General features: G+C 41.4%; 1 protein-coding gene across 1 annotated transcript in view; it reads right to left on the bottom strand.

The window, feature by feature from the left end:
- Nucleotides 1-1,242: 1,242 nt before the first annotated feature.
- The window catches only part of LOC141444301 (tyrosine-protein kinase-like otk), a 59,810-nt gene continuing 33,534 nt past the window's right edge, over nucleotides 1,243-27,518 (bottom strand). Inside the window, exons 3-18 of the mRNA XM_074109827.1 lie at nucleotides 17,613-17,678; nucleotides 17,083-17,198; nucleotides 16,352-16,502; nucleotides 15,217-15,360; nucleotides 14,723-14,768; nucleotides 14,115-14,245; nucleotides 13,623-13,772; nucleotides 12,814-12,930; nucleotides 10,999-11,100; nucleotides 10,048-10,184; nucleotides 8,350-8,478; nucleotides 6,813-6,988; nucleotides 6,097-6,208; nucleotides 5,355-5,447; nucleotides 3,782-3,907; nucleotides 1,243-3,214 (exon numbers count right to left, since the gene is read on the bottom strand). Coding sequence (XP_073965928.1) covers nucleotides 3,098-3,214; nucleotides 3,782-3,907; nucleotides 5,355-5,447; nucleotides 6,097-6,208; nucleotides 6,813-6,988; nucleotides 8,350-8,478; nucleotides 10,048-10,184; nucleotides 10,999-11,100; nucleotides 12,814-12,930; nucleotides 13,623-13,772; nucleotides 14,115-14,245; nucleotides 14,723-14,768; nucleotides 15,217-15,360; nucleotides 16,352-16,502; nucleotides 17,083-17,198; nucleotides 17,613-17,678 — 1,913 coding nt within the window. The 3' untranslated portion in view covers nucleotides 1,243-3,097. The remainder of the gene's footprint in view (nucleotides 3,215-3,781; nucleotides 3,908-5,354; nucleotides 5,448-6,096; nucleotides 6,209-6,812; nucleotides 6,989-8,349; nucleotides 8,479-10,047; nucleotides 10,185-10,998; nucleotides 11,101-12,813; nucleotides 12,931-13,622; nucleotides 13,773-14,114; nucleotides 14,246-14,722; nucleotides 14,769-15,216; nucleotides 15,361-16,351; nucleotides 16,503-17,082; nucleotides 17,199-17,612; nucleotides 17,679-27,518) is intronic.

The raw sequence follows: 27,518 nt of genomic DNA on the forward strand, positions 1-27,518 counted from the left end.
CGCGGCTTTAACCAAGTCATCGCTCTATCTCGTTGGTGACGTCCTGCTGCGCTTGCCGATCCGCGGTCTCCACTCCAGAACTTTTCGGCCCAACGCCATCTGTTCTCCGTGCTATATGGCCTGCCATTGCCACTTCAACGAGCTATTTCGCTTGGCTATGTCGGTGACCCTTCTATGTATCTCTTCATTCTGATTCGATCCCGTAGAGAACCCCAAGCATAGCTTCCATAGCTCGCTGAGCAACTCTGAGCCTATTTATAAGGCATATAGTGAAGCACAACGTCTCGGATCCATAATGTCATCACTGGCATCTGGCAACACACATTGGTTAAAGACTTTTGTCTTAGGACACTGAGGAATTTTGTACGAAAAGACGTTGCGGAGTTTCCCAAACGCTTACAATCCGGGTTGGATTCGACGATTGACCTCCTTCTCGAAGTTTGAACTTACCTAATTGGACGGTTTGTCCTAGGTATCATACGCGTCAACAACTTCAAGAACCAAATTCTCCACCAAAATAGGGGTAGGCACCACATGGACATTCGACATGACCTTTGTCTTGCCCTGTTCATTTTAAGGCCCACCCGTTGGGAGACTCGATTGAGGCCTTGGAGCATCGTGCTGAGTTCTTCCATCGACTTTGCCATGACCACCACGATATCGTCGGAAAACGAAGGTGAGTGATGTTGTATTCGCCGTTGATATTGATGCCTAGTCCCTTTCCATTCCAGAAGCTTGAAGGCGTCTTCCAAACCGGCAGCAAACAGTGTCCAAGATATGACATCTCCCTGTCTTACGCCTCTTTCAGGGCATCAGGCATCAGGGCAGGGGGCCTTTGAACTCTGTTCCTGTACTCGGACCGACATAGTGGCATTTTTATACAAACACTTCAACACTTCGATATATCGATAGTCGATACGATACGGCATCGTCGGAGAGACTCTACCACCGCCCACGTTTCGACCGAATCAAAGACTTTCTCGTAGTCCACAAACGCTAGACATAGCGGCAAGTTATACTCTTCGTTCTTCTGTATGACCTGCCGCAGCGTATGAATGTGGTCTACGGTAGCCTGTTCGGAACCCGGCTTGTTCGGTTGGCTGGAAGCTATCGACCCTGCATTCGAGACGATATAAAATGACCCTGGAAAGCAGCTTTATAAACATGGCTCAACAGCGAGATGGCCTGTAGGTCTTCAATAGGGTGTTATCGCCCTTCATGAAGGAAGATCACAGCATAACGCTCTTGTTCCACGCTTCTGGCGTTGTGCCTTCGAGCAAGACGGAATTAAAGAGCCTCTGAAGGACTTTAAGAGCCGGTGATCCACCCGTCTTCCGAAGCTCTGACGTAATTCCGTCCTCACCGGCGCATTGTTGTTCTTAAGCTGTTTCAGGGCCATCCTTATCTCGTACAGACTGATGTCCGGGATATCTTCTGTATAGTGTCGGGACAGTTTGGCTCTTGGGTCTTGAGTCGCCGCGCTGAAAACAGGCTTAGTGACCGACTCGTAGAGCCGTCCATAGAACTCCTCGATTTCCTTCAACACTTCCGCTTTAGTCCATGTCACTGCCATCATCTCTCTTCAACTTTGTCATTTGGTTTTGCTCAATAGACGTGTCATCTTGCGAACACTTTAGAGCCTTTATTCCATTCAATCGTATCTTTAACACGAGCAGTATTAAAGGTACGAATATCGTGTCGCAAGGATTTCGAAATTTGTCTATTCAGCATCATCGGGAGACTGCAGTCGAAGCGAGCGTCGTTCAGCCATAAGGTTACTCATACATACATAGGGTATACTCCGAGAGCTTCCGAGTTCTACTACCTACGTACGGTGAATCTTAAAGAAGAGAAGAAGAAAAAAGGTCCCGTTTAAGTCCAAAACGGGTGGACAAAATGATATTTGTCCGTGACAATTACAGCCGCTGCAAGGCGTCAATTAAAGCTTCACTGTCTGTACATTTTACCTAATCTTGTCATTAAAAATTAGTCTACAAATTAACAGTTCTATTTAAAATCTCCGCGCCGAAATCACGCCGAAAACACGCCGCCGCCGCCGATTTTTGACCGGCGCCCGCCGCCGTAGATTTTAGCATCGGCGCACACGTCTACATTGTACAGGCATACAATGGGGAATGGGTGAAATTTTTTAATTCGCTTAAAACTTTTTTTATCGATTTGAATAACCTGACATTGAGATACAGTATCACAGTCACAATTATGTAAGTAAAAAAAGGATAGATATTTATTTAAAAAAATATCCTTTAGGTTCTGATTTATTAAAAATAACGTTAACATTTATGAGATTCAACAGCAGAGAGCGAATTGATGCTTTGGAAGAAATTACGCTTTCGGAAGAGTGAACTTTAGGAAGCATGATCTTTTTGGAAGAGGGGATGATAAAAAAATATATTTAAAAAATGTAACATGTTATGTACCACATGAAACGCATTAACCTTTTCACGTCAAATACAAAAGACATTACCCATACGCCAGGCTTCTATATTGCAATGCCTAAAATTGAACATTAACACAATTGAACAAAGGTTGCTTTTGCATTGAAGTAATAGACGTATATATAGGTCGTTGGCGTGGAACCTGCGGTGCGTATATGAGTCGTTGGCATCCAAAAGGTTAAATGAATTATGATTTTTGGGACGAATAACGCTTTTGGAAGATTGAACTTTTCGAAAGAGTGATACTTTGGAAAAAAGTATGTTTTCAGAAAACTGATACTGTCGGTAGATTATTACAGTCACCTGCATAAATATCTGCCACAGCGGAGCGTGCAAAAATCTTACATGTCCTACCGCCCTAGTTGTTAGATTATTTTATTGTGCTAATAGGTTTGTTTCGATTTATGTTTGTCTATGGTTTGTCTTTTTCTGTTCTCTGTATGTCAAGAAAACGTTATTTATAAAAGTCATGTCAAAGTTGTGCTGATCTTTTATTCGCAAGATTATTTCTAATCTTAAAAGGTTATGGGCCCATAGTAATAGAGTCGTGTCAGATATTTATGCACACTTTGCTGTGTCAGATATTGGTGCCAGTGACTGTATTTTCGGAGGAATATTTGTGAATTTTAGAAACAGTGTGTTTAGGTGGCGTTAGCTCCGTCGGCGGCGGCGGTTGCTTGTTGCAGCACGGCGTTGACTTCAGCGCAAATATCGTCGAAGTGGGGCCGCGCCGTCGGCGATACGCTCCAACAACGATTCTGGAGACGAATTAAAAAAATACATTTATACCTACGAGTATAAAAGGCGGTTGTATGCATTTCCTTATTTGATTATGGCGTTTTCGGAATTTCGCCCAGTGCCGCTGTCATAACTATTCATACATTTTGAACGCACATGTGCACAGGTTTAGTATCTACAATATGTACGAGTATATCCATGCTAAATAACGGGTTCCTAGCGCTAACAGTCTCTAAGTTGTGGACAGATGGACGAACATGGTAAAACTATAAGGGTTCCTTGTAAGACTACGTAACTTAGATGTAGACTTAAATAAACTACTCTTAGAATTAAAAATATTAGAGGGTCACCTATTATAAACATCCTTCAAAATTTGGCTTATAGAGGGCATAAATTAGGCAAAGCTCTGCGCAGGGGGCGACACTAGCTCAAAGCTCAGCTTGACAACGTCAGTTCTCTTTATATTTGGTCGCCATGACGGATCATGACCAAAGAGTATATTAGTACCTATAGTTTCAAGCGACTACATACACAGTTATAGAATAAAGTTTTTTTTTCTATTTCTACAGAACATTTAAAAAAGTTACCAGTAAATTCGCGAGCGGTTCCGGCATAGAATCCGGGACCGTCCACTCGAGAGTGCCTCCCTTTAGCCGCTCTAGGACGGTCGAGTCGCTGAGCTTCGCGAATGGAAGCTCGGCTTTTGTGTAGATCTGAAACAGAAGATTGCTATCAGCATAATAGGAATAACAAACGGCCTTCTAAATAGACTCTGAGTTGCTCAGCGAGGTATAGTGGCTATCATAGCCATCATTATGCACTAAATAATAATATGTAATGCTAGGTTTACACGGGCTTAGTACTTATCAATTGGTGTATGATAGGGACTTGCGAATACTTATGTTTGTTCTCGGGTCTTGGATGATTATAAGTATGTATCTATCTATATAAGTATGTTTATCCCTTGCCTAGTATCCACAGTACAAGCTTTGCTTAGTTTGGGGCTAGGTCAAATTGGTGTCAAATTTGTCTGCAGGCAGAGTGACAAGTAGCCGTCTACACATTGATGTTATATAATGGTATTAGTAGTTATGACTTCGCCATGGATTACTGCCGCCGACTCGTTTTAAGAATTGTTTTTAGGCATATCAAAAACACAAACTGAGACATGGATGCACAGAAAAACCAGAAAAAGAGACCAGCGCTGGGAATCGAACCCAGGTCCTCAGCAATCCGTGCTGCGTGCTTAACCCTACGACCTGCTGGACTAGACCCGTAGGAGCACGACGACTGACGAATTTCCTATGCATACATATCTTAGGTTTGCTTATTTCTACTACGTTTCTACTTATGCAGCAGCAGCAGCGACGACATCTATGTTCCGCTCTCATCGAGAGACGTTCACACTCCCTTCGGAACCCCGCTCACCCAAGACAAGAGATGTCCGCTACTGAGCAATCAAATTATGATTGGTTTTTTGGAGTCTTTTTGTATTTTTTATTTCAACTCCAAATTTGTTACTTTTACGGGTATCCCGTGAAGCCATATAAAAAATACAAACTGACTGACTGACTGACTGTTTTTAGGCACTTTTCACTTCACATTGTTCACAACAACCGACAAGTGACAAGTATAGTAGTAAATAAATTAAATTTTATCTCTATTAGTCCTAATATTTCTAAAATGCTATAGTAGTACAACTTCTAGATGGAGGTAGGCACTTGTTCGTGTAAACCAAGATTAAGGCAGTTGTCTCACCGCCGGCGAGGAAGATTGACTATCGATATTTTTTCGCTCAAAGAAACGAACAAAAGACAATAAGATCCTGTGTGAGTAAAGAGAACACATATATTAATAGTTAATCGCTGTCTGTTCACACTGTCGGCGAGAAACTCGCTCTTAACATCTTTTGTCGCAGCGACAAGAGCTATAAAACTCGCCGAGCTATAGATACTCGCTCAGCGATGTCAGCTTGGGCGGCCGCCCCGCAGGAGCCGAGTCGAGTGGAGCGAGTAATCGCCCGTCGCACTCAAACACTCGCTTACAGCCAGCGAAAAACTACACTCGCTTCTCGCTGCTCGCCCACTCGTTTCTAGTTACTCGTTCTACTCGCTTCTCGCTCATCGTCGGCGGTGGGACAAGTGCCTTAGGTATATTTACCTCCCAGACAGTGGCAGCGAAACTATAGGCATCGGACTTGGCGGAGTACTCGCCCTCCAGCGCTTCTGCCGGCATCCAGCGCAGCGGCACCACCTGCGACGACAACCATTAATATAATAACATTCAACAAAACTTTATTTAGAAGAGGAGTACAGTAAATGTGCGGAAGTTTAAGGAAGTAAGTGTTGTACGTGGGTGAGTTAGTGAGTGATTTAGTGGGTGGGCGATTTAATGAGTGAATAAGTGGGTAAGTGGACGAGTGAGCTAGTGAGTGGATGAGCGCTGATATATCGTCACTACTTTGGAAAAATCTCGTATCTAAAATCAATATGACAACAAAATTGAACCTTGATTATAATGTTAATAAAGTTCACTCGGAAAAATTATCTATTTTGAAGTACCTACGAGTTTTTTTTAAGTAGTAACGATATTTTAGTTTATTGTATTTATCATATAGGTATTAGTGTGTATTTTAATACTATATTTATTAAGGTTTCTGTTCTTTTTACTTTTCATGTCGTGTATAGTCTTTGTTTCTGTTGTCTTGTCAATGGTCCAAAGGTTAACTGGAAGAGATCACTTTGAGATAAGTTCGCTTTTATACCTACATCAGTCTCTCAGTGTAAACTGTTATTTTTATGTGTTTTATATAAAATAAAGAATTATACAATACAATGAGCAAGTGAGTGAGTGAGTAGTGAGTGCGTGAGCGAGTGAGTGTTAGCACTTGTGTGTATGTTACCTGATGGTGCAGCTTGTAGTAGTGCGCGGTGTCAGGACCGCGCGTTAGCGCTGCGTGCGTCAGTTTGAGCCGCAGCTGCGACGTCACGCAGCAGTTACGAGCCGCGATGTCCCTGCGAACAACACATACAATCCACTAAGTGCTGGAATAATATCCCCCCACCACTCCGAAACATTGAGTCAAAATCAAACTTTCGTATTAAGCTCAGATTGCACTTATTGTCTCTCCAGAGACTCTTATCTTGAACTTTTCTGAACCCCCTTCACCTCACACCTCACACTTTTTTTTTCTGACATTTTAAATAATAATAAATACTTAAATAAATTTTGCTACTTTACGATCCCACTGAATGATAAAACTCATTTGATGACGAGATTGGTCTGAGTTTATCACGTTGGTCGGCGTCATACTCGGTATGGGTACTGGCAGCATAACAGCGCTGCGGCTTACCGCAGCACAATGCTGAGCCAGCGCCTGTTCTTCAGTGCATCACATGGCTTCTCATTTATGTGTCTGATCTGTTTAATTGTTATTTAATTTATGTTTTTATTTAATTGTTAGTTTTATTACTCTTTAGCTACTAAGCCATGTCTTTGTTTTGAAGAATAAAGATTATATCTATCTATCTATCTATCTATACGGTACTCGTAGGTGTTCTAGTGACGTCATTCACCGCTACGGTCGGTATAATGACGGCACTGCTTGTCCTGTGTTACCTGTGCGTGAGTCGCTGCTCGGTGGCGGCTTGGACGGCGGCTGCGAGCTGCGCGGCCAGCAGCGCGCAGTGCTGAGCGGAGAGCGGCGCGGGCCCGCTGGCGGCGCCGGCGCCCGCCGCGAACTGCGCCGCTTGCTCCGGGGACCGGGTCGCCGTTAGGAAGCTCTTCAGGTCGCCCTGTGGACGTCCACAAGTCTCATGGGACAATTCGAACCAACGAACGCGAGTGTGGCAACAGAATTCGTACAGTAACACTCATTCGTGACTGAGATAATTTTTGCCGGCATAGCAACTATAACGTTGCCGGAGCCAAACGTGTTAACATTCATTGTTCAAAATTAAAAACGTTTAAGGCTTTTAGCAATTTTAGGTTTTAAATGAAATGATATATTTTTTCCAGTCCTTAAAAACAATCAATGACAATTAATGAAAAGTCAAATAAAATTAAAAATTAATAATGAATGAAAATAATTTCCTTGCTCACCCGCGACCTTACGATAGCCATAGCGATTTATTTTAGTTCATTGATATGGACCTCCGCAAAGTAACGCCTGATTCAATAAATTAAATAATGAATAAAATGAAATAAGATTGAATGAAATTTGCAATTACAAATTAAATTGAATGAAATCAACCAAATCAAAATTGTAGCCAAATCAACAAACAACAAACAAACATGCAATTTTAATCGGTCGGCCTAGGTTAGATGAACATCGCGGGTTAACCCGATCCCGCGATGACCGGTCTATGGTATCTCCTCCAGCGCTCATGAAGCGGGGGCGTCCCACTCCCTCACAGCTGCAAGCAGTGTGTTAGAGGAAGCATAAATGGCCCTTCTGGTGGCAGCAGCGCGGGCCAGCCCGGCGCCCCGCACCGAACATGGCGCTCGCGCTGCACCAGCGTGGGCGTGGCAGACAGAACATTGTACTGCACTTTTATGTCCTGAGCCACTGCGCAGGTAACAGGTTGCTAGCCTGTCGCCTACGGTATACCTTAACCTATATCCTCTTCTTCTTCATCTTCTCTTTTAAAATATGGCTTTTCTGTCCTAATTAATAGGACAATTTCGCCAGTGTCAAAGTAAACTCTCTTTTAGAGGGACGTTGTACGGTGGTTGTAGTTTGTGCAACTTGATAGTAAAATTCCAGAAACCACGTGGACACAACTTGCGCATTAAAAAATGTCAGACACGAGAGCAATATAGAATATTGTGATCACTGTTCACTGTTAAGGTTTATCGCCGCATAAAACACTATCAAAATTATACTTCAACCAGCCAAAGAAACAGAAATAGCAAAATTAGATATTGACTACATCCGCCATGTTCGAATGCTACAAATCGAATCCACCTATATCCTCAGTCGCCTCTTACGACATCCACGGAAGGAATGGAGAGGTGTAATTCTAACCCGACACCACACGGGATCGGGGACGGAAAATAAATAAAATAAGAAATAAAGACATTTTTCAACAAAAAAGTAAGACTATAAAAAAATAGTTTAGGAATGTACTCCAACCCTTATTCTGTCTAGTCTTACCCAGTCCGTGTGTTCGAGCACCATGAGGTGCGGGTCTGCGTCGGAGCACAGCGCCAGCAGCCGCGCCACGCCCTCGTGCCGCACGCGCCCGAAGAACTCCAGCTGCCGGCGGAACTCACAGCACAGACCCTGCCAAAGAAAAGGTTAAGGAAATGAGGGCTATCGTTTTTTGTCTCACTAGATGGCGCACTGTTGCGTGAGGTTTTTAAGTATGGCTTTCAAAGTCTTTTATTACGGGCGTGAAAACAAAGTTTAGATTAAAATCATATTTAATACACCTTAAAAACGTACCATAAAAATATCGAGCATGCCACAGTGTTGCATAGTCCCCGTTTTGTTCGGAAAAAAGGGAGGACAAAGGTTTCAGAAAGACAAAACTGTCTCAAAACACAGACATTCATTGCCCCGGAACGCTTATTTGCCATAATTAATTTCAGATATTGCAAAATATTCACAAAATTATTCTAATTATAAATAAACCCGCGTAGCTCACCCAAAAACTATGAGATTTGACAATTCGGAGACCTCACGCTACACTAGCGCCTCTAGTGGCGAATTCATACGCGATAGCCCTCATTGACATGGTTGACAGTGGTGCCCACAGAATAAACATCTAAAGAGTTCCTTGCGTAACTTTCTTTTATAAAATGAATTTCCGTTACGAAATTATTTTTTAACACAAGCTATTGAACCTACTTTGTTTTTTTCTACAATGTATATTACAAAGATGTTTTGTTGACTGTCATCCAATTTCCATCATCTATACAAAATTTCAAGTCAAACCGATCACTGGAAGTGAGTTAAAATGAACTTGTATGATTTGACCGAAACAAAAACAACAGGCAGGGCAAGTTTTAAAAGCTTGTAATAACATATATTTTCAAAATTGACGATTACTATGGGATTTATACTAAATGACTGAAAAGGACGATTAATACTCGACTGTTAAAACTTTTAGGGGCTGTTTCACCATCCATTGATTAGTCTTAACTGACGGTTAAATGTGATGCCGTCTCCGTCTATTCGAACAAAACAAATAGAGACGGCATCACATTTAACCGTCACTTAAGACTAATCAATGGATGGTGAAACAGCCCCTTAAGTCTTTAAAAGAAATCTTGGTTTTCGTTGAGTGTTGCTAATAAAAACAAATCATATTACAAACTAGTGATGTAACGAATATTCGCATTCGCATTCGCGAATATTCGCATATTTTTCCATATTCGCATTCGCATTCGCAAAATTTCTGCGAATGTTTTGCGAATATGAATATCAGAAAAAATACAATTATTAGATAAAAGATAGGTTAATAAAATCAATTTTTATGTTTTTTATAGGTACAAAAAAATTACTTAATCATAATCACATTATCAGTCTTCACTTAATCATTTGGTATTATTTATTTATTTACTTTGCGATGCGTTCGTATAAACTGGGTAATTCTCGGAACAAAGTACAAACGGAACGCACTTCGTTCGAACGAGACTGCCATAGACAATTTGGCGCCAAAACGAAAAACTGAATATTCGCATTCGCATTCATATTCGCATTCGCGAATGTCGGTAGCAGATATTCGCATTCGCGAATGTTCAAAAAATGTCATTCGTTACATCACTATTACAAACACAATAATTTCCTTGAAGTCCTAAACTAGGAAGCCAAAGTTTTTTTTTCTTTTTTTTTAAACAGTTTTGTTACCTCGTCCTTAGTGCTAAGAGCTTTGACCAGCACGGGTCGGCTGCGCGGCGCGGCAGCAGCAACGGTCGGGTTACGCAGACGTTTCAACGCAGAAACGTCGATGCGGGCTAGAGACACTTCTCCGAACTCGCCACGACCTAGGAAAAAGCCTCAATTTACACACTAACTTGTATATGAAAAACTGTAAAATGTTGAAAGTAATATAATACTTATTAAACGAAATTTCTCTCTCTCACTGATTCTCATTCACTCACTAACTCACTCACTCTCAATCATTCTCACTCAGTCACTGTCATTCACTCACTCACGCTCACTGCCACTCACTCACGCTCATTCTCACTCTCTCACTCACTCACTCTCCATGACATTTACATTAATACTTTCCGATGGGGCACATATTCTTTGGCGCTCTAAGAAAGACTTATAACATGGTTAAGTAATATTTTTCTCAAAAATGACCGTAAAAGTACTCGTACTTCACATATCAGAAAGGGAAGTGAACAGATTGCAAGCTCGCTAGCTCGACAATAATGTGGCATACAAATACCATTATTGTCGAGTCGCAAACTTTTTTAAAAGTTAAAAGGGCCATGGAAATGCTGGCACAAGTCGCATACAGCCAATTCAAACGACCGGTACAGTTATTTTGTTAGTAATCCAGGACTTTTTTTATTCGATCTGAAACAGCTTGTGTTTTCGGTGGAAAAATACACCTGCAGTTTTTTTAATGAAAAAAGGCGGGAAAGCATAAACATTTTATTGGAATAAAATTAAATGTCATAATGTATTATGAGGAAAAGTTTATTCTAATTTAGTTTTTTTGCTTCGCCATTTTTGAGAAAAGCTTTATACTAGTCTCGGCTGGAATAGCAATTGCTGGTTTCTTATGAGTTACTCATACTCAGCCAGCAATTGCTGACTTCCATGCCACGACAATAATCTACTATTTACCAAGTGTGATCTGTTCAGTGAGCAGGTCCCGCGGAGCGGCGAGCTGTTCCAAGCCGCGACGCGACGCCCGCGACACCCCCGAAACCTCCGACGTGTCGGCGCCTGTGAAACAACTCATTTATACTGATAAGGGGTCATCTATAAATTACGCCACACGGTGTACTGCCTTTTCGGCGAAATATGTTTCGCAAAATTTCACTTAGCAACCAACCTTTCGCCAAAGTTTCATTTAGCAAACTAATATTTGGCATAACTTTACTTCGCATTTTTTTTATTTCGCAACATTTTTACATTGCATAATTTTACTGCATCACACATTTATGTGGCAAATAATTATGTAGCAAATGATTGGCTTAGAGAAATAACAAATTGTCAAATAACATTTGGGCAATTTTTTACATTGCAAAGTTATACTTTAATTTGATTTGTGCGAGCGAGCGAAGCGAGCGAGCAAGACGGTTTGGAGCAGAAGCGACTTGGATAGTTTAGGTTCAGAAGGCTAAGGCGGGAGCGAAGCGGAGCGTAGCTCCCGCCTTAGCCTTCGATGTTAGGTTTTTTTTATAGCAGCCAGGATAAATGACACTAGAAAAGTAGGTTGGATGCCATTCAATAAGTTGCTAAATCAAGGTATGCCAATCAATACATTTGACGAAAACATAAATGACATCTTAAAAAAATTCCAGATAATAATTTGCATAATAATAATTTATTGAATCATTAGTTGGAAAATGATATTAGTGCGAAACGTTGAGTTGGGAAATAATATTTCGCCTAAATAAAAATATGGGATAAATAGTTTGGGAGTTAATAATTTGCTAAATAATTTTCGCCGATACATTAGTAAACCACGCCACACATTTAAGGGGGCCGAGGGAGGGGGTTTAGAGCCGTGGTGGCCGAGTGGTTTGACCTATGGCCTCTCAAGCAGAGGATCGTGGGTTCAAACCCCGGCTCGCACCTCTGAGTTTTTCGAATTTCATGTGCGGAATTACTTACATTTGAAATTTACCATGAGCTTTACGGTGAAGGAAAACGTCGTGAGGAAACCTGCACACAAACCTGCGAAGCAATTCAACGGTGTGTCTGAAGTTCCCAATCCGCACTGGGCCTGCGTGGGAACTACTGCCCAAGCCCTCTCATTACGAGAGGAGGCCTGTGCCCTGCAGTGGGACGTATATAGGCTGGGATGATAATGATGATGATGATTTAAGGGGGGGTTAGGCGGTTTGTGACACTGGGACAATTTTCATAACAATACATGTGACAAGGGAGGGGGCGGATGATAATGGTCAAAATTGATATGACGTACTTTATGGATGGCCCCTAAAGATTGTTTTTTTGCAGGTTCTTATTTAGCGTGCCCTGTTTGTTGTTTTTGTACATATCTCAAAATTGTATTTATAAATTTCTGTCTTCATTTTTTAACAGAAAATAAATTAAATTAAATTAAACAAAACAATGTCAAATTAACTAAATTACAATAACAATTTGTTTTTTTTATGATTTATTTATATAATGTCAAATCTTGGAAGCTAAATTGGACTCAATTCCTGTGGTCCGATTGACTTGAAATTTGGTACAGAAATGTAGTTTGTATGACAATGCAAGTACAGTAAGCAAAAAGGTGCAGTCAGCAAAAAAAAAGATTGTAATAAAAATTAAATTTATGAAAATTGACTTTATTCTCGAAACAATTAGATTCAAATTGCTTTGTCAATTTTTGACAAGTTACTGGAAATCAAGAAAAACACTGTATATCGTGGCCTCTCGCAACAGCACAGTAACAAATAGTTCAAATATTAGAACAAGTCTTACCACTGTCTCTTTCTGTATGCGCCCGGCCGTTCGGCGCCCCGTTGGGCCGACGCTTCTCGTCTCCCTCTTCCACCAACTTCTCTCTCCCTTCCGCCATCTCCAACTCCATTTTTTCCCCTACCAAGGAAGATTTAAACTTAAGTTCACAGCTTAAAGACAAGAACATAGATAAGCAAATATATCTGCCTCATTTAGGGGCTGTTTCACCACCCATTGATTAGTGTTAACTGACGGTTAAATGTGATGCCGTCTCCGTCTATTCGAACAAAACAAATAGAGACAGCATCACATTTAACCGTCAGTTAACACTAATCAATGGATGATGAAACAGCCCCTTAGAGTGAGTTACTTAAGTAACCTCTACATGTAAAATTATGAGTCATATAGAAGCAAACTCAGCAACATCCACATCAATGTTATTTACCGCCCTTAAGACACAATCTATTATTTCTACAAGGTTTATTTTTCAAAAATTGAAAAAAAAAAAAAAATTCGTGTCTGTACCGTTGACCAGCAGTGGTGTAGCGGCATAGCACGCGGTACGGAATACCGAGGACCTGGGTTCGATTCCCAGTGTTGGTCTTATTTTTCTGGTTTTTCTGTGCATCTATATTTCAGTTTGTATTTTCAATTTAGGTTTTACGGGATTCCAAAAAACCAATCTTAGTTTATTTTTCACCCTTAGTAACTACAGTGTCAGTACAGTAGTAGTAGCTTGTGCTTGTTACGACTTAGGCGGTATTGCAGTATCAACGACGTTATGGCACCATGGGTGGCGAGTGTTCGCGTGCTGTATAATGGTCACTGACCTCTCTGCCGGCGGGAGCGGCGACGGCGACGGCAGTACAGCATCAGAGCCAGCACCAGCAGCATATAAGCCGCCGCCACTCCAGCTGCCACTAACACCGCCCGCGCCGCTCCGCCCCCCGCCTCTCCCGCGTTTTCTGTCACCGTGCCCTCTGAAACACGTGAATATTACCTTCATATAGTTTTTTCTCTTTCATTAAAGGAGGACCTAAGAAAAAAAGAAAAGAAACAATTATTACAACATTTTAATGCGCTGTGTATCCATAAATTTTTAACTACAAGGTTTTGAATAAAGAAGAAATACTGAGACTTAAATTAATGTTTATTCATTCAAATACTATAAAACAATAGCATGTCATTTATGATTTATTCACAAAATCAAGCTTAAACTTTACGACACTAAAGTATCCACGGACGGTTTGGTATCCATGGTATCGTCAGACTGTCAAGTGGATATACACGTTGCATCCCTCTCTATCCCGTGTAATACTAACCGGGGTGGACGGTGAGCGTGAGTTCGGTCCTGGCGAGTCCGGCGGCGCTGCCGGCCGTGCAGCCGTACCGGTCAGCGTCAGTCCGCCGCGCCGCGCGCAGCCAGAGCGACCCGTTGTGTAGTAGTATCACCCTGTAAGTAAATTGACGTTTTAGAACGCTGACAAATTTACAAAAATACATTGTGGCCTTTATACCTGCTGAGCTGGCAACGTTGCATTTTTGTTAGTTTTACTCGATTATTCCATAAAAATTGAATGAAAATTAAAAATGTGGTCTGATAGAACTCTTCTTAATATATTATTATAAGTTAATGTGTCTACTCCAATAATTATTCGTGATAGACTTTTATCTTCTTCTTGGAAATAATTCCGATCCTCATTAGCGATCCCTTCAAATAGCGAACCTACTGTGTTAAAAATAAAGTTGTGTTAAATACTTGTGATGTATAAATATCATTTTATATTGTAAATCTGTTTAAAAATATATACATCGTTGAGTTTCTTGCCGAATTCTTCTCAACAGTGGTTTTTCCGAACCGGCGGTAGTTTTTTTGTCCCTAAATTGAATAAAGATATTTTGACTTGACTTGACTTGAATTTGTAAGTACCTTGCAATCGACGCGTTCACACCTCCCTCCACGTCGACGTCATCCTCTGCAAAAAAAAAAGAAATTTCACTTTCCGACATGACCTTGAAAAATGCAACATAAATCTAAGCCCTTGTCCTATATAGCTTAGGCATTGACATCTTCTAATATGTACCTTACGGCACTAGACTGGGTGTTTGGATCAAAACGCGTGGCGCATCAATCATCAATATTACTTTGATACAACCCCTGTCACACACGTCAACAAACTATAGTGAAAGGTTCACAAATCCGCGCTGTGTACAAATTTTGTGCGCCGTTTTGATGTAAGAAACATGCTGTCTATACATAGATGTCGATGAGCTTAGGGCTTTTTATGCATAGCTCAAGGCTAATGTCGTATACACAGGTTCCGGTCCAATAACAGTTGAGGAAAAAAGGCTTGGATTTCTGCTACATTTGTCCCTACTTTACCCCCCTATTTTTAGAGACTTTAGGGAAGCATAGCTACTTACGCTGCTGGTGCAGTATGGTCAGATTCCGATCCCAGTGAGTGGTGGGGGGCGGGTCCCCCACCGCGCGGCAGTTCAGCATCACTGCCTGGGTCTCAGCCACGTGGACTTCTGACCCTGGCGAGGGCTCGATCACTTTCGGAGATACTGAAAGGGGCAGAGTTGTGTTTGAGGTTTCTGAACATTATGGACCAGCGGATTTCTCAACAGAAATGGAGCTGGGGATGGAAATTGATAGCAGTTTATCGTCATTCCGGGATGCGTGGTATAAACATTTTTTTTTCCAATATCGTTCTGATACTAAGACTAAGACTACGCTGTGCGTCCGTCCGTCTGTCACCAGGCTGTATCTCATGAACCGTGATAGCTACAGTTGAAATTTTTTCAGATTATGTATTTCTGTTGCCACTATAACAACAAATACTAAAAACAGAATAAATATTTAAGGGGAGCTCCCATACAACAATCGTGTTTTTTTGCTAATGTCTAATGTTCTATAGATAATGGTACGGAACCCTTCGTGCGCGAGTCCGACTCGGACTTGGGCGGTTTTTTTTTGTATATACACGTCAATTTGAATAAAGTTGCGACAGAATATTGCGTTGAATGCTTTTTCCTATCAGAAATTATCATTAGATTATTTTCAGCGACTGTACATTTTCTCATGACAATGGAATGATGAGAACAGGGGCCTTATTGCCTAGCGTTTCTGACGCTCGCGATCGCAATCAAATGACAGATTTCGCATACAAAAACTGGCATTTGATTGCGATCGCCAGTGCCAGAAACGTTAGACAAGCACAAGACAGCCGTTAGACAAGACAGCCTCTGGTTTCGATTTTCCCATGTAGTGATTATTCATTGTTTTCAAATTACCTATGCGACAACACACACACACACACACACACACACACACACACACACACACACACACACACACACACACACACACAGAGGATTTCGAGAGGATCGCTAGATGGCGTTAATAAATAACTAAATGAGCCAATCGCAAGCAAACGTCAAACGGACCTCACGATAGTAACGCCATCTAGCGATATTTCGCCGCAGTGAAAACCCTAATTCCTTCCTAATCCGTTTTCCAAGCATCCATTATTATCAGTCTGCATAGTACACTCACCAACCACATCCAAGTGTATCTCAGCGGTGATGGTAGTGTTCCCATCGCTAGCGCGGCAAGTGTACCGGCCGGCGTGTCGCTTGCCTGCCGCGCCGACCAGTAGCGTGCCGTTGGCAGAGCTAACGCCCTCTGGTAGCGGTTCCGAGGTATTCTGGAATGGGAGTTAGCGACATCTAGTGGCGAGTAGCGGAAGCATACGGCCTCTTGAACACACACGGTTTATCGCCGTGAAAACCTACACGCGGCGAATTAACCGTAGATTTTCACGGCGATAAACCGTGTGTGTACAAGTGGCCTACCGCTATTTCAGTGGGAAAGTGAAAAGAGACACAATTGTGAACGTTTCCAGTCATCTAGTGCACTTCCCTTATTTATCAAAATTAAATATCATGGGATAATTTACATCCATTAATTGACCTAATCCCAAACTAAGCAGTGCTTGTCAACTTCAACATCATCATAATATCAGACGTAGGACATAGGCCTCCCTCATATGCACTTCACTTTTACACTGTGTTTTTCAGTCAGTTAATTGGTAATTAACTTTTGGCTAAATAAATTTTCTTCATATTCGATCTTTTTATTTATTTCCTAAAGCTAGTGATTAGACGTCTATTCCAAATTCAATTGCAGGTATATGTACTAGCTCTTAGGAGTTCGCTTCGAAACTGACAACGAAAAATCTATCACCGGTGTTATTATTAAAACGATGTTAGAAATATTTTTCATACCAAGAACCATTCTACCGAAGGCGCTACTCCTCCGGCGACTTTGCAGTGTATCTTCCCCGAGCTATTAAGCTCAAGCTTCTTGCTGTACGGCTCTGGTTCGAAGTGCAGCGCGCCATCTATTGACGAGTAGATTACATTCAGTTGTCAAAGTTCTTTTAAAGAAGCCATAGAGGGATTTAAATGCATCTCAACAAATAAACAAGATATACTGAGCGGCAAAAATCTAGGCCTCAAATGTATGCAGAATCGGTAATTTTGTATGAAGGGTGGGCCAAATTTTGTGCTGCTGAGTATATTTGTTTCATCATCATCATCATCATGTCAGCCGAAAGACGTCCACTGCTGGACATAGGCCTCCCCCAAGGCTCTCCACTGAGACCGGTCTTGTGCTTTCCGCGATCTTAACCAGGTCGTCGCTCCATCTTGTTGGAGGCCTACCGACAGCTCGTCTCCCGGTCCGCGGTCGCCATTCGTGAACCTTCTGCGAGCAATGTGCCCCTATTTGTTTACAAACGTTTAAATAATCTTACCATTAGCGGCGCGATGTCTTCGGCTATTGGGCTGTCTGATTCTATGAGCCGAGTGATGCTTGGTACCTGAAATTAAAAAGTTATACATTTAAGGAAAATATAGCAAGGATCCAAAATTACGAGTAATAAATACTTAAATAAAACTATATAAATATAAAAAAACGAATCGTCATATGGGACTTGGACCTATTACAGGTACGCCGTTTTATTTCAGATTTCCATTAATGGAATATTCTATAGGTCAAATGAATTGAATTTATCTAAGGCACCAATGACCTTACTCTTACAGTGAGTTTGTTTGATTTCTCTCTAAACTCTAATGTAATCCGTCAAGTTTGGGAATTTTACAATAATGACTATGAAAATCATGTTTTTATATTACCTAGCCTAAAACTTATTATCATATAGTTTCTAACAATAAACAAATCCATCTATCGTATTTAACGGAAATAAAAAAAAACACGGATGATATTTCTTGCAAGTACGCTTATGCTAAAGCTACTTTTGAGTTTCACAGCAGGTACTAAGTACTGACTCAACAACAATGTCACGGTCTGTAATCGACGCAGTAACCTAATCTGTCTGGTTACTAAGAACTTAAACATTGGCTCATATTTCTCAACATCAGCTTATAACCAGCTGTGAGACTTTGCTGATCTAATAATTCACTATCTTGGTTTGGATAGGTATTTAGCTAAATGTAAACAAAACAACGTCAATTGGTGTCTAAAATATTGAGATTCCCCCAATAAAGTATCTAAACATTTACATTCCTGTATTGATAAGTAAAATTAATAGGTACACTAGTTTAATTTGTATTATAATGATAGACAAGTTAAATGTTTTAAATACCTATTCAAATCAAGTATAAGTTGCACCAGAAGCTCTGTAATCTTCGCGATTGGATTAAAATATAAAAAATATACTGAATGTTACAAAAATACCCGTAAAGCAGAAAGGGGGTTAAATGGTTTCTTAAAAAAAGTCCATTCAAAATATTTGAAAACGGCCGTATCGTACGACTCCGCCAAAAGAAAATTTCATTTAATTTTTCATTGGTATGCAAATCATAATAATATTTGGTTTAGATACCACATTATGGTTTAGATTTTTTTTCATCGAATAGCTGGCAAACAAGCATGCGGGTCACCTGATGGTAGTGATCACCGCCGCCCATGGACTCCTACAGCATTATTAGGACTGCAAGTGCGTTGCAGATAGCAACGAACATGGATAACTATGTAATTCATGTAACTGCCATAGTCATTTATTTACGATTAACTCCGTTCTTTACTGGCGACATGTCACAAAGAAACATTACTCAAACTTAATGCCATTTAAATGTATATTTAATTGACTCTATATTTAGAAGGCTTACTAGCCTTTTTTTTATTTGACTGGATGGCAAACGAGCAAATGGGTTTCCTGATGGTAAGAGATCACCACCGCCCATAAACATCTGCAACACCAGGGGTATGTTAGATGCGTTGCCAACCTAGAGGCCTAACATGGGATACCTCAAGTGCCAGTAATTTCACCTGCTGTCTTACTCTCCACGCCGAAACACAACACTGCCTTAGCAGTAGACTAAAAAAAACATATATAAAAGCTCTTTGCAGTCTAGTTCAAAAATATTTTTAATATTTTGTTTTTTTTTCTTTATTTATTTCGAGTCCTGGCATGATTTACAAATGTTATTGGCGAGATTTTGATTCTAGGGATGATTGCGGCCATTGCAAATCTTTATAACAATGATCTGTCTAAATTTTTGTGTCTGTCTGTTCTCTATGGCCTTCCGTGATTTCACTCTTCTGTGGCGGCGGAAGACCGGTGCTGGTTTACAACCAGCGATACGCCGGGACCTTTTTATAACAGCATCTATGTGTTTTCGTTTGTATTTTTAACCCCCGACGCAAAAAGTGTGTTATAAGGTTGACCGCTATGTATGTCTGTGTGTCTGTCTGCGGCACCGAAGCTCTTAAACGGGTGAACCGATTTGAATGCGGTTTTTTTTTATTTGAAAGCAGGTTTTCTCGCCATGGTTCTTCTACTCGTAGTGTATGTGTTATTGCTGTTCTTAATAAATATTTATTTATTCAAAGCCGAGGAAACTGAATAGCGTACCAGGATAGAGCATTTTCACGGGTACGGTTAAAGAACAACCTGCAGGGCTACTACGAAAGTCGAAACTCGATGTTCGTGACGTGCGGTCCCTCTGACACTTATACTTATAATTTAATACGAGTGCGAGACGGACGGTACGACACGAACTTCGAGTTTCAAGTTTCGTAGTAGCCCTGCCGTATTTATCAACACAGAACGAAAGATAATAATGTCTCTCTTCTAAGTCACTACACATTGTGACGGGCTTATGCCAGCAGTGGGCATCTATATATAAGACTAGAATGATGGAGACGTGTCAGTCTTCCACCGCGATCTTAGCTCATTTTCGCCCGAGCACCAAACCCTCTAGTTTATTTTTAAATAATTCTGAAAATAAAGTATGTAAATAGTTGCAGTGGGCGCCACGGTTCTCTTAACACAAACACGGCAACATCAAAGGGTGTAGCGTAAACAACGCGTGCGCAGATGGGGCAGCCTGTACCACTACCATGAGTTTACAGTGACCGTACTCGATAGCGACGGCGTAAATTATTTATAGAGGCGCTGTACAATTCTCCATACAAATAATTTACGCCGTCGCTATCGAGTACGGTCACTGTAAACTCATGGTAGTGGTAGTGAACTGGAATGTTGAGTAACTTGTTTATGTGCGATTTGGGTTCACTTATCATCATAATCCCACTATTACATATATCAGGGTTACTCAAAGTGGGGTTCGCTATTCGACGGTAGGGGGTTCGCGACAGGTTTACGTGACTCCAAAAACCACCAGGCTGCAAGACTAGCAAGATGATTAAGATTGGTTTTTGGAGTCTTTTGTATTTTATTTTAGTTTCTCCAACAGTCAATTTATTACTTTCTTTGGGGGGGGGGGGGGTTCGCTATCGTTTCGAAACTTTAACAGGGGTACGTGGAGCGATAAGTTTGAGAAACCTGACATATATCATATGCGAAAGTTTGTAAGTCTGCTTGTTATCTCATCATCATCTCAGCCGTGAGACGTCCACTGTTGGACATAGGCCTCCCCCCATAGACGTCTAGGTGCTTCGGTTGGCAGCGGCCTGCATCCACCGAGAACCCGCGGTTTTAACCATGCCATCAGTCCATCTCGTTGTGGCGGACGCGGCGATTAACCCATCACGTCTATACCTAACGCCGCCTAACTTTGTCCTAAAAGTTCATTGCCCCGACAAGTACCACAAAACTGTGTAGGTATAATTCCAATAATTGAATAGGTACTATACCGTTAAGTGATTCGAACACAATCCGGGAGTAACGTAAAGACGTCGCATAAAAATTGTATTTCAAAAATGCGTCATAACTGACTACCTAGTACCTATAGTAATGAACTTTTAGGCAGATTTATATGGCGCGTGGTATAAACCACAATACAAGTAATATAGTTACTTGTATTGTGTCTAAACCGCCGATTCGATTTAGATGAAATTAGGTACAGATAGCTTCAGTACCGGGGAAGGATATAGGATAGTTTTTATCCCGGAAAATTTCAAAGTTCCCGCGGGATAGCGATAAAGAAATTGTATGCAGACGGAGTCGCGGGTGGCTAGTACTGAAATAAAACCGGATATAGCAGTTTCCACCAATATTGTGAGAGAATGTGTTGCGAGGGACGTGTTTTTCATTCATCATCATCATCATCCCAGCCTATATTCGTCCCACTGCAGGGCACAGGCCTCCCGTCAGAATGAGAGGGCTTGGGCAGTAGTTCCACGCGGGCCCAGTGCGGATTGGGGTTGGCGTGTTTTCATTAAACAATTTGAAAACCTTCATTTACACATCCTCGCACAGCTCATCATACTCATACTCATACTCATACTCTTTTATTGTAATATCATTATTACATGTCATCATCATCTCTGGTGGAAACAGCTGAGCGGAGCGAGGCGAGGTAAATTGGAGCGTTGGTTAGTGAAAAACATATTCCTCGCAACATTCCATCAGAGTTGTGCGAGGATGTCTTGCAAGAATTGTCTTTATCATGAACCAATAGAAACATTTTTTACCTACAGTGTTGTCACATACAAATTTGGCAAAACGGTAGAGCAGGATACAAAAATTAGTAGAAATTGGTAGAATTTGAAATGGCAAAATGGAGATCTACCACTCAGGGTTAACACATTTTTATTATTTGAATTAAAAATGCTCAATAAAATCGAGCGTCCCCCCCCCCCTCCAAAATCTAAACCGGGGGGTGGAAAATTTTGAAAAAATTCAGGATGGTAGAAAGTATATCAAACTTTCAAGGAAAACAATAACGGCTAAGTTTGCTTCAGAATTATTAGTAGTTTATGAGTAAGTGTCAGCCTAAGGTATAAAAATATACCTAAACTTGGAAGATTCCGTATAAAATACGAAATCCTTAGAAAAATATTACTTATTTTTTTCTTAATGGCTACGGAACCCTATTTTGGGCGTGTCCGACACGCTCTTGGCCGGTTTTCATGTAAAAAAAGTTGCCAGAATAATCGAAGGAAGCTGAAGAATTTAGCAAAGGTTGCCCCAGCTTGTGCCGGGCTTGATAGCTCTAGAAAAGAGAAGGATAGGTTTAGAAAACTGACGGTGATTAACCCCTATCTCACCTGATGTAAAGTGCAGATGAGGCCTAAGGCCAATTCAGAAAGACCTATTCTTTTCCCACGCCCGCGGGCGGTTCCTTCCTCTAAAAATACCCCGATGATCCTGGGAAGCTGTATACAAACAGGCACCTGCGCGGACGGACGAGGCGCAGAGTTTGTGAGACCCGGGGATCTATCATTGTAGTAAACAATTTTACGGGCATACTGAGCCGTCACTAGTGACCGAACATGCGGTTCCGGTTTTAGTTTCGGCGTTAAATTGAAGTTTTGGTTCAGTTACGGTTCATCATCATCATCATCCCAGCCTTTATACGTTCCACTGCTGGGCACAGGCCTCCTGCTTGGGCCTTAGTTCCCACGCGGGCCCAGTGCGGATTGGGAACTTCACACACAATGAATTGCTTCCCTGGTATGTGCAGGTTTCCTCACGATGTTTTCCTTCACCGTAAGGCTTCGGGGAATAGTAATTTCAAATGTAATTTCGCGCATGAATTTCGAAAAACTCGGAGTTAGGGTTGGCCAAACTGAATTGCCGCTATCTAATACCGACCGGATATAATAGCCAAGTACTTAGAGAACCTTACTATGAAGCTATAGAGCTATGCTCGGGATATCTCTACGGGATCGAATCAGAAATGAGGAAAGTACTAGAACAACGAGGCTCACCGACATAGCTAAGCGAATTAGCTCGTTGAAGTGGCAATAAGGAGGCCATATATCACGGAGAACAGATGGCCGCTGGGGCCGAAAAGATCTGGAATGGAGACCGCAGCAGCAAGCGCAGCGTAGGACGTCCACTAACGAGATGGACGGATGATCTGGTTAAAGCCGCGTTTCATTGGGGATCCAGAGGCCTCTTCCAACTGAGCAACTGCAGGTATATGGGCGAGGCATATGTCCAACAGTGGACGTCCTACGGCTGATATGATGATGATAATGAACTCAGCTATAAGCAAGCAACAACGCTCCTAAACTGCGGTGAAAACAAAGCCGCGCGAGATTAAATATATTTTATTAGTACCGTTTTATGACGGCTCCAGAACAAAGTATGATTGGTTATTTGGAGTCTTTTTGTATTTTTATTTCAACTCCAATTTGTTTACTTTTACGGGTATCCCGTGAAACCATATCGAAAATACAAACTGAGACATGGATGCACAGAAAAACCAGAAAAAGAGACCAAATAACCAATCATAATTTGATTGCTTAGTAGCGACATCTCTTGTCTGGGTGAGCGGTTGGTTCCGATAGAATGTGACGTCTCTCGATGAGAGCGAAAACATAGATGTCGCTAGTGCTGCTGCATAAGTAGCGTAGTAGAAATAAGCAACCTGAGATATGTATGCATAGGAAAAATTCGTGTCTAAATTCCTGTCCAGCGGTGGTGTAGGGGTTATAGCACGCAGCACGGATTGCTGAGGACCTGGGTTCGATTCCCAGCGCTGGTCTCTTTTTCTGGTTTTTCTGTGCATCCATGTCTCAGTTTGTATTTTCGATCCAGAACAAAGCCGAATTTTCATTTACATGTGTCAAATGTCGTGAGAGTCGATATACATTGCGGGCTAGCGTGGCCTCGTATCAGCAAGTCTCTCAGAACCGCAGCAATGTAACGCGACCGACGGTATTTCCCGCAATGTAGTAAGGTTTTGGGGCAAATGCACACAACCGAAAGAGTCTTCGGGGTAATATTCCCAGATCTACATAATTGTAAATAAAAGTGCGTTCACATTTGCCATAACTTTTTTACGGTCGCAGTAATGAACGCCACGCGACGCATAAACTGAATATTAGGGAGTCCGCATTAGGGATGGGAAAAACGATCGTTGGAACCCCAACGGTCAGTGTTGTAAGCATTTCCAAGAAAACAGATTGGATTTTATGAGAAAACTTTTTTATGGCCATTACAATATAATTTCAGTAATTGCGAGTAAAGCGCCAACAAATCTTATTCTGGTTACTATAATGCCGATACAGTTATAAGCAGTATTTTTTTACATGAATTAGATGTTGCCCGAGACTCCGTTCGCGAAAAAATTCGTGTATTGCTTTGCTACCCCATTATCTATTTAACAATTTCATCTTTATCGGTTCAGCTGTTTAAGGGCGCAGAGGTAACAGACAGAGTTACTTTCATATTCAAAATAATAGTGCGATTAGGCGGAAAACTAAAGTTACCTGTTAAATAAGCATTATACCACCCATGGACACCTGCATCACCAAAGATTAGCCGATGCGTTGTTAGCCTAGAGGGCTAAGATAGAATGCCTCACGTGCCAGTAACAACACCGGCCATGAAGTATACTCTCCATGCCGAAATACAGCAGCGCAACCTCTGCTGGAGGGCGGCATGATTTTGATTAGAAATAAAGATGGTGGTAGGTAGGTAGTGATACGGACGAATCTTGCACAGAGTTCTGGGGGCTACTACCAAATTCGAAAATCGAAGTTCGCGTCGTACTGTCCCTCTCACTCTCGTATTAAATAATATTAGCGTCAGCGGTACGACAAGATATGAAGTTGGAATTTTGCACTTCGCAGTAATAGGGCCTGTCACCCTTAAAATACTATGTGAAACTATTATCACTAGGACTAAACATAGTATGTAAAGCTATAAGTTTATTTTTGTCGATTTATGTTAAAAAGCTGTCGATAACATCAACAAAAAATCGATTATTCTCTAATCGACGTTTTAACCCCAACGTCACATCCCTAAATCGAATTCCGTCAAGTTGCGACGTTTTACGCCTTTCGGGGTAGTTTATGATCTAGGGCGCCTTAATGATGGTAAAATGCCACTGTCTAATTAAGTTTTAGAGTTTATTGGGCCGTTACTTGGAACGTTAAACCAACGGAGGCGTCATACGCACTCGTATTTATAACGAAACAAATACTTTACGTACGTTCTCCAAACGGAGATACTAATGCAATTTCCCCATTTTACGAAAACGACAAAATTCTCAAACATTATCATTAATTTCTCACACACTAGCACAGTCGCACATACCTAGAGGTTTTAGCTCCATACTCGGAAATTCCTTCAAGGACGTTACGGGGTAACGTTTATACAAAAGCATGTGCGAAATTCCACACAAACTTCTAGTACCATAGCATGAAGCCAAATCAGAGGCCGTATTGTCTAACGTTTCTGGCACTCGTGATCACAATCAAATGACAGTTTTTGTATGCGAAATCTGTCATTTGATTGCTATCGCGAGCGCCAGAAACTACACGCAATTGCCCCTCTGGACACGATCTTGCCCGGAGTCAAAAATATGGGTAAACACGAATTCTCGTCACTATTTCTAAAAAGGACTTAGTGTATTGTATATATAATACATAGTTTTTTTTTCACGTAAATAATCAAAGAATCCTTAAGGGACTTGCGTTAATAAATTCGAATCCTGTATAACGGGTATGACCGCATTAGCCTTTAGCTAAATACTTATAGACCAGGGTTATGCACATGTTTTTATTAGCTGCGCCCCCCTTCAGCTCATATGTCCGAATCGGTCCTAACAACTAATAAGTCTGTGCATCGCTGTTATAGAGGATTACGGTCATTATTGGTGGCTCCGGTTGATTTAATGCTCCAAGGACCATTAGGACGTTTTTCAGTGGCTTTTGAGTTTGTATATCGAGTTGTCGTGAGCATGTGAAACTAATTAAGTTAGAATGTCGGTGGTAAATGCCTCTTTTGTACCAAGTTGAAGAAAGAAAAGAAGTTGAGAAAGGAAAAGTCAAAACTCACCGTTGAAAAACTTTATTATCTTTTTTACAAGCTTTTATTTAGTTTTACCTGTCCGTTGTCTGTCTGTCTGTAATCAAATCTTGCAAGTCAAGTTTTGACCAACTTTCAGTAGTCAGATTGACTTGAAATTTGGAATACTTATTTAAATCGCGTGACAATACGATAATCTGGTAGTGCCATCCTGGTATTCTGGCCAGGATCGTCTCCGCAGGACGGAACTCTTCAACGGTTAATGGCATCAAATTGAAATTTGGTATGCAAACTTAGTTTGAGTGACAATGCAAGTACAGTCAGCAAAAAAAGCTGAAATTTTTATGGTTAGGTTATTTTATACAGAAATAGGCCTGCGCTCGATCAGTCAATCCTGACACCTGTCATCCTGGTACTATTAATACGTCAATGTTTTCCTTTTTGACGTGACTGGCACTTGAGGTATTCCTTCTTTGGCCTCTAGGTTGGCAACGCATCTGCAATACCCAGGTGTTGCAGTTGTCTATGGGCGGTGGTGATCTCTTACCATCAGGAGACCCACTTGCTCGTTTGCCATCCAGTCGAATAAAAAAAAAATCAGTATGGGAGTGACACGTGTCAGGATTGACTTCTTAACAGCGGACTACTATAGTAAGCCAAGATGTGGACTAAGTTGCACGCTTGCCTAATAAAAAAAAATGCCCATTCGCATTAGATTTGACGACGGCTAATCTACCGCTCTTTTTCACCCTAGATTTGAAGACGGCCAGTCTACCACTCTTCTTTCACCCTAGATTTGAAGACGGCCAGTCTACCACTCTTCTTTCACCCTAGATTTGAAGACGGCCAGTCTACGGCTCTTCTTTCACCCTGGATTTGCAGACGGCCAGTCTACTACTCTTCTTTCACCCTAGATTTGAAGACGGCCAGTCTACCACTCTTCTTTCACCCTAGATTTGAAGACGGCCAGTCTACCACTCTTCTTTCACCCTAGATTTGAAAACGGCCAGTCTACGGCTCTTCTTCCACCCTAGATTTGAAGATGGCCAGTCTACCGCTCTTTTTTCGCCCTAGATTTGAAGACGGCCAGTCTACCACTCTTCTTTCACCCTAGATTTGAAGACGGCCAGTCTACCGCTCTTCTTTCACCCTAGATTTGAAGACGGCCAGTGTACCACTCTTCTGTCACCCTAGATTTGAAGACGGCCAGTCTACCGCTCTTTTTTCGCCCTAGATTTGAAGACGGCCAGTGTTCCACTCTTCTTTCACCCTAGATTTGAAGACGGCCAGTCTACCACTCTTCACTTCCGTGAGAATATCGGGATACACACAAACTTTCGCATTTATAATTAGGAAATTAGGATTAGGTTCCTTAATCGTCTTTTACAACACCCTGTGTGACGACCGGTCGGCCAAGTGGTTAGAGAACCTGACTACGAAACTTGAGGTTCCGGTTCCGGGTTCGAT

The sequence above is a fragment of the Choristoneura fumiferana genome, chromosome 29 (genome assembly GCF_025370935.1).
Source record: "Choristoneura fumiferana chromosome 29, NRCan_CFum_1, whole genome shotgun sequence".
Taxonomy (NCBI): Eukaryota; Metazoa; Arthropoda; class Insecta; order Lepidoptera; family Tortricidae; genus Choristoneura; species Choristoneura fumiferana.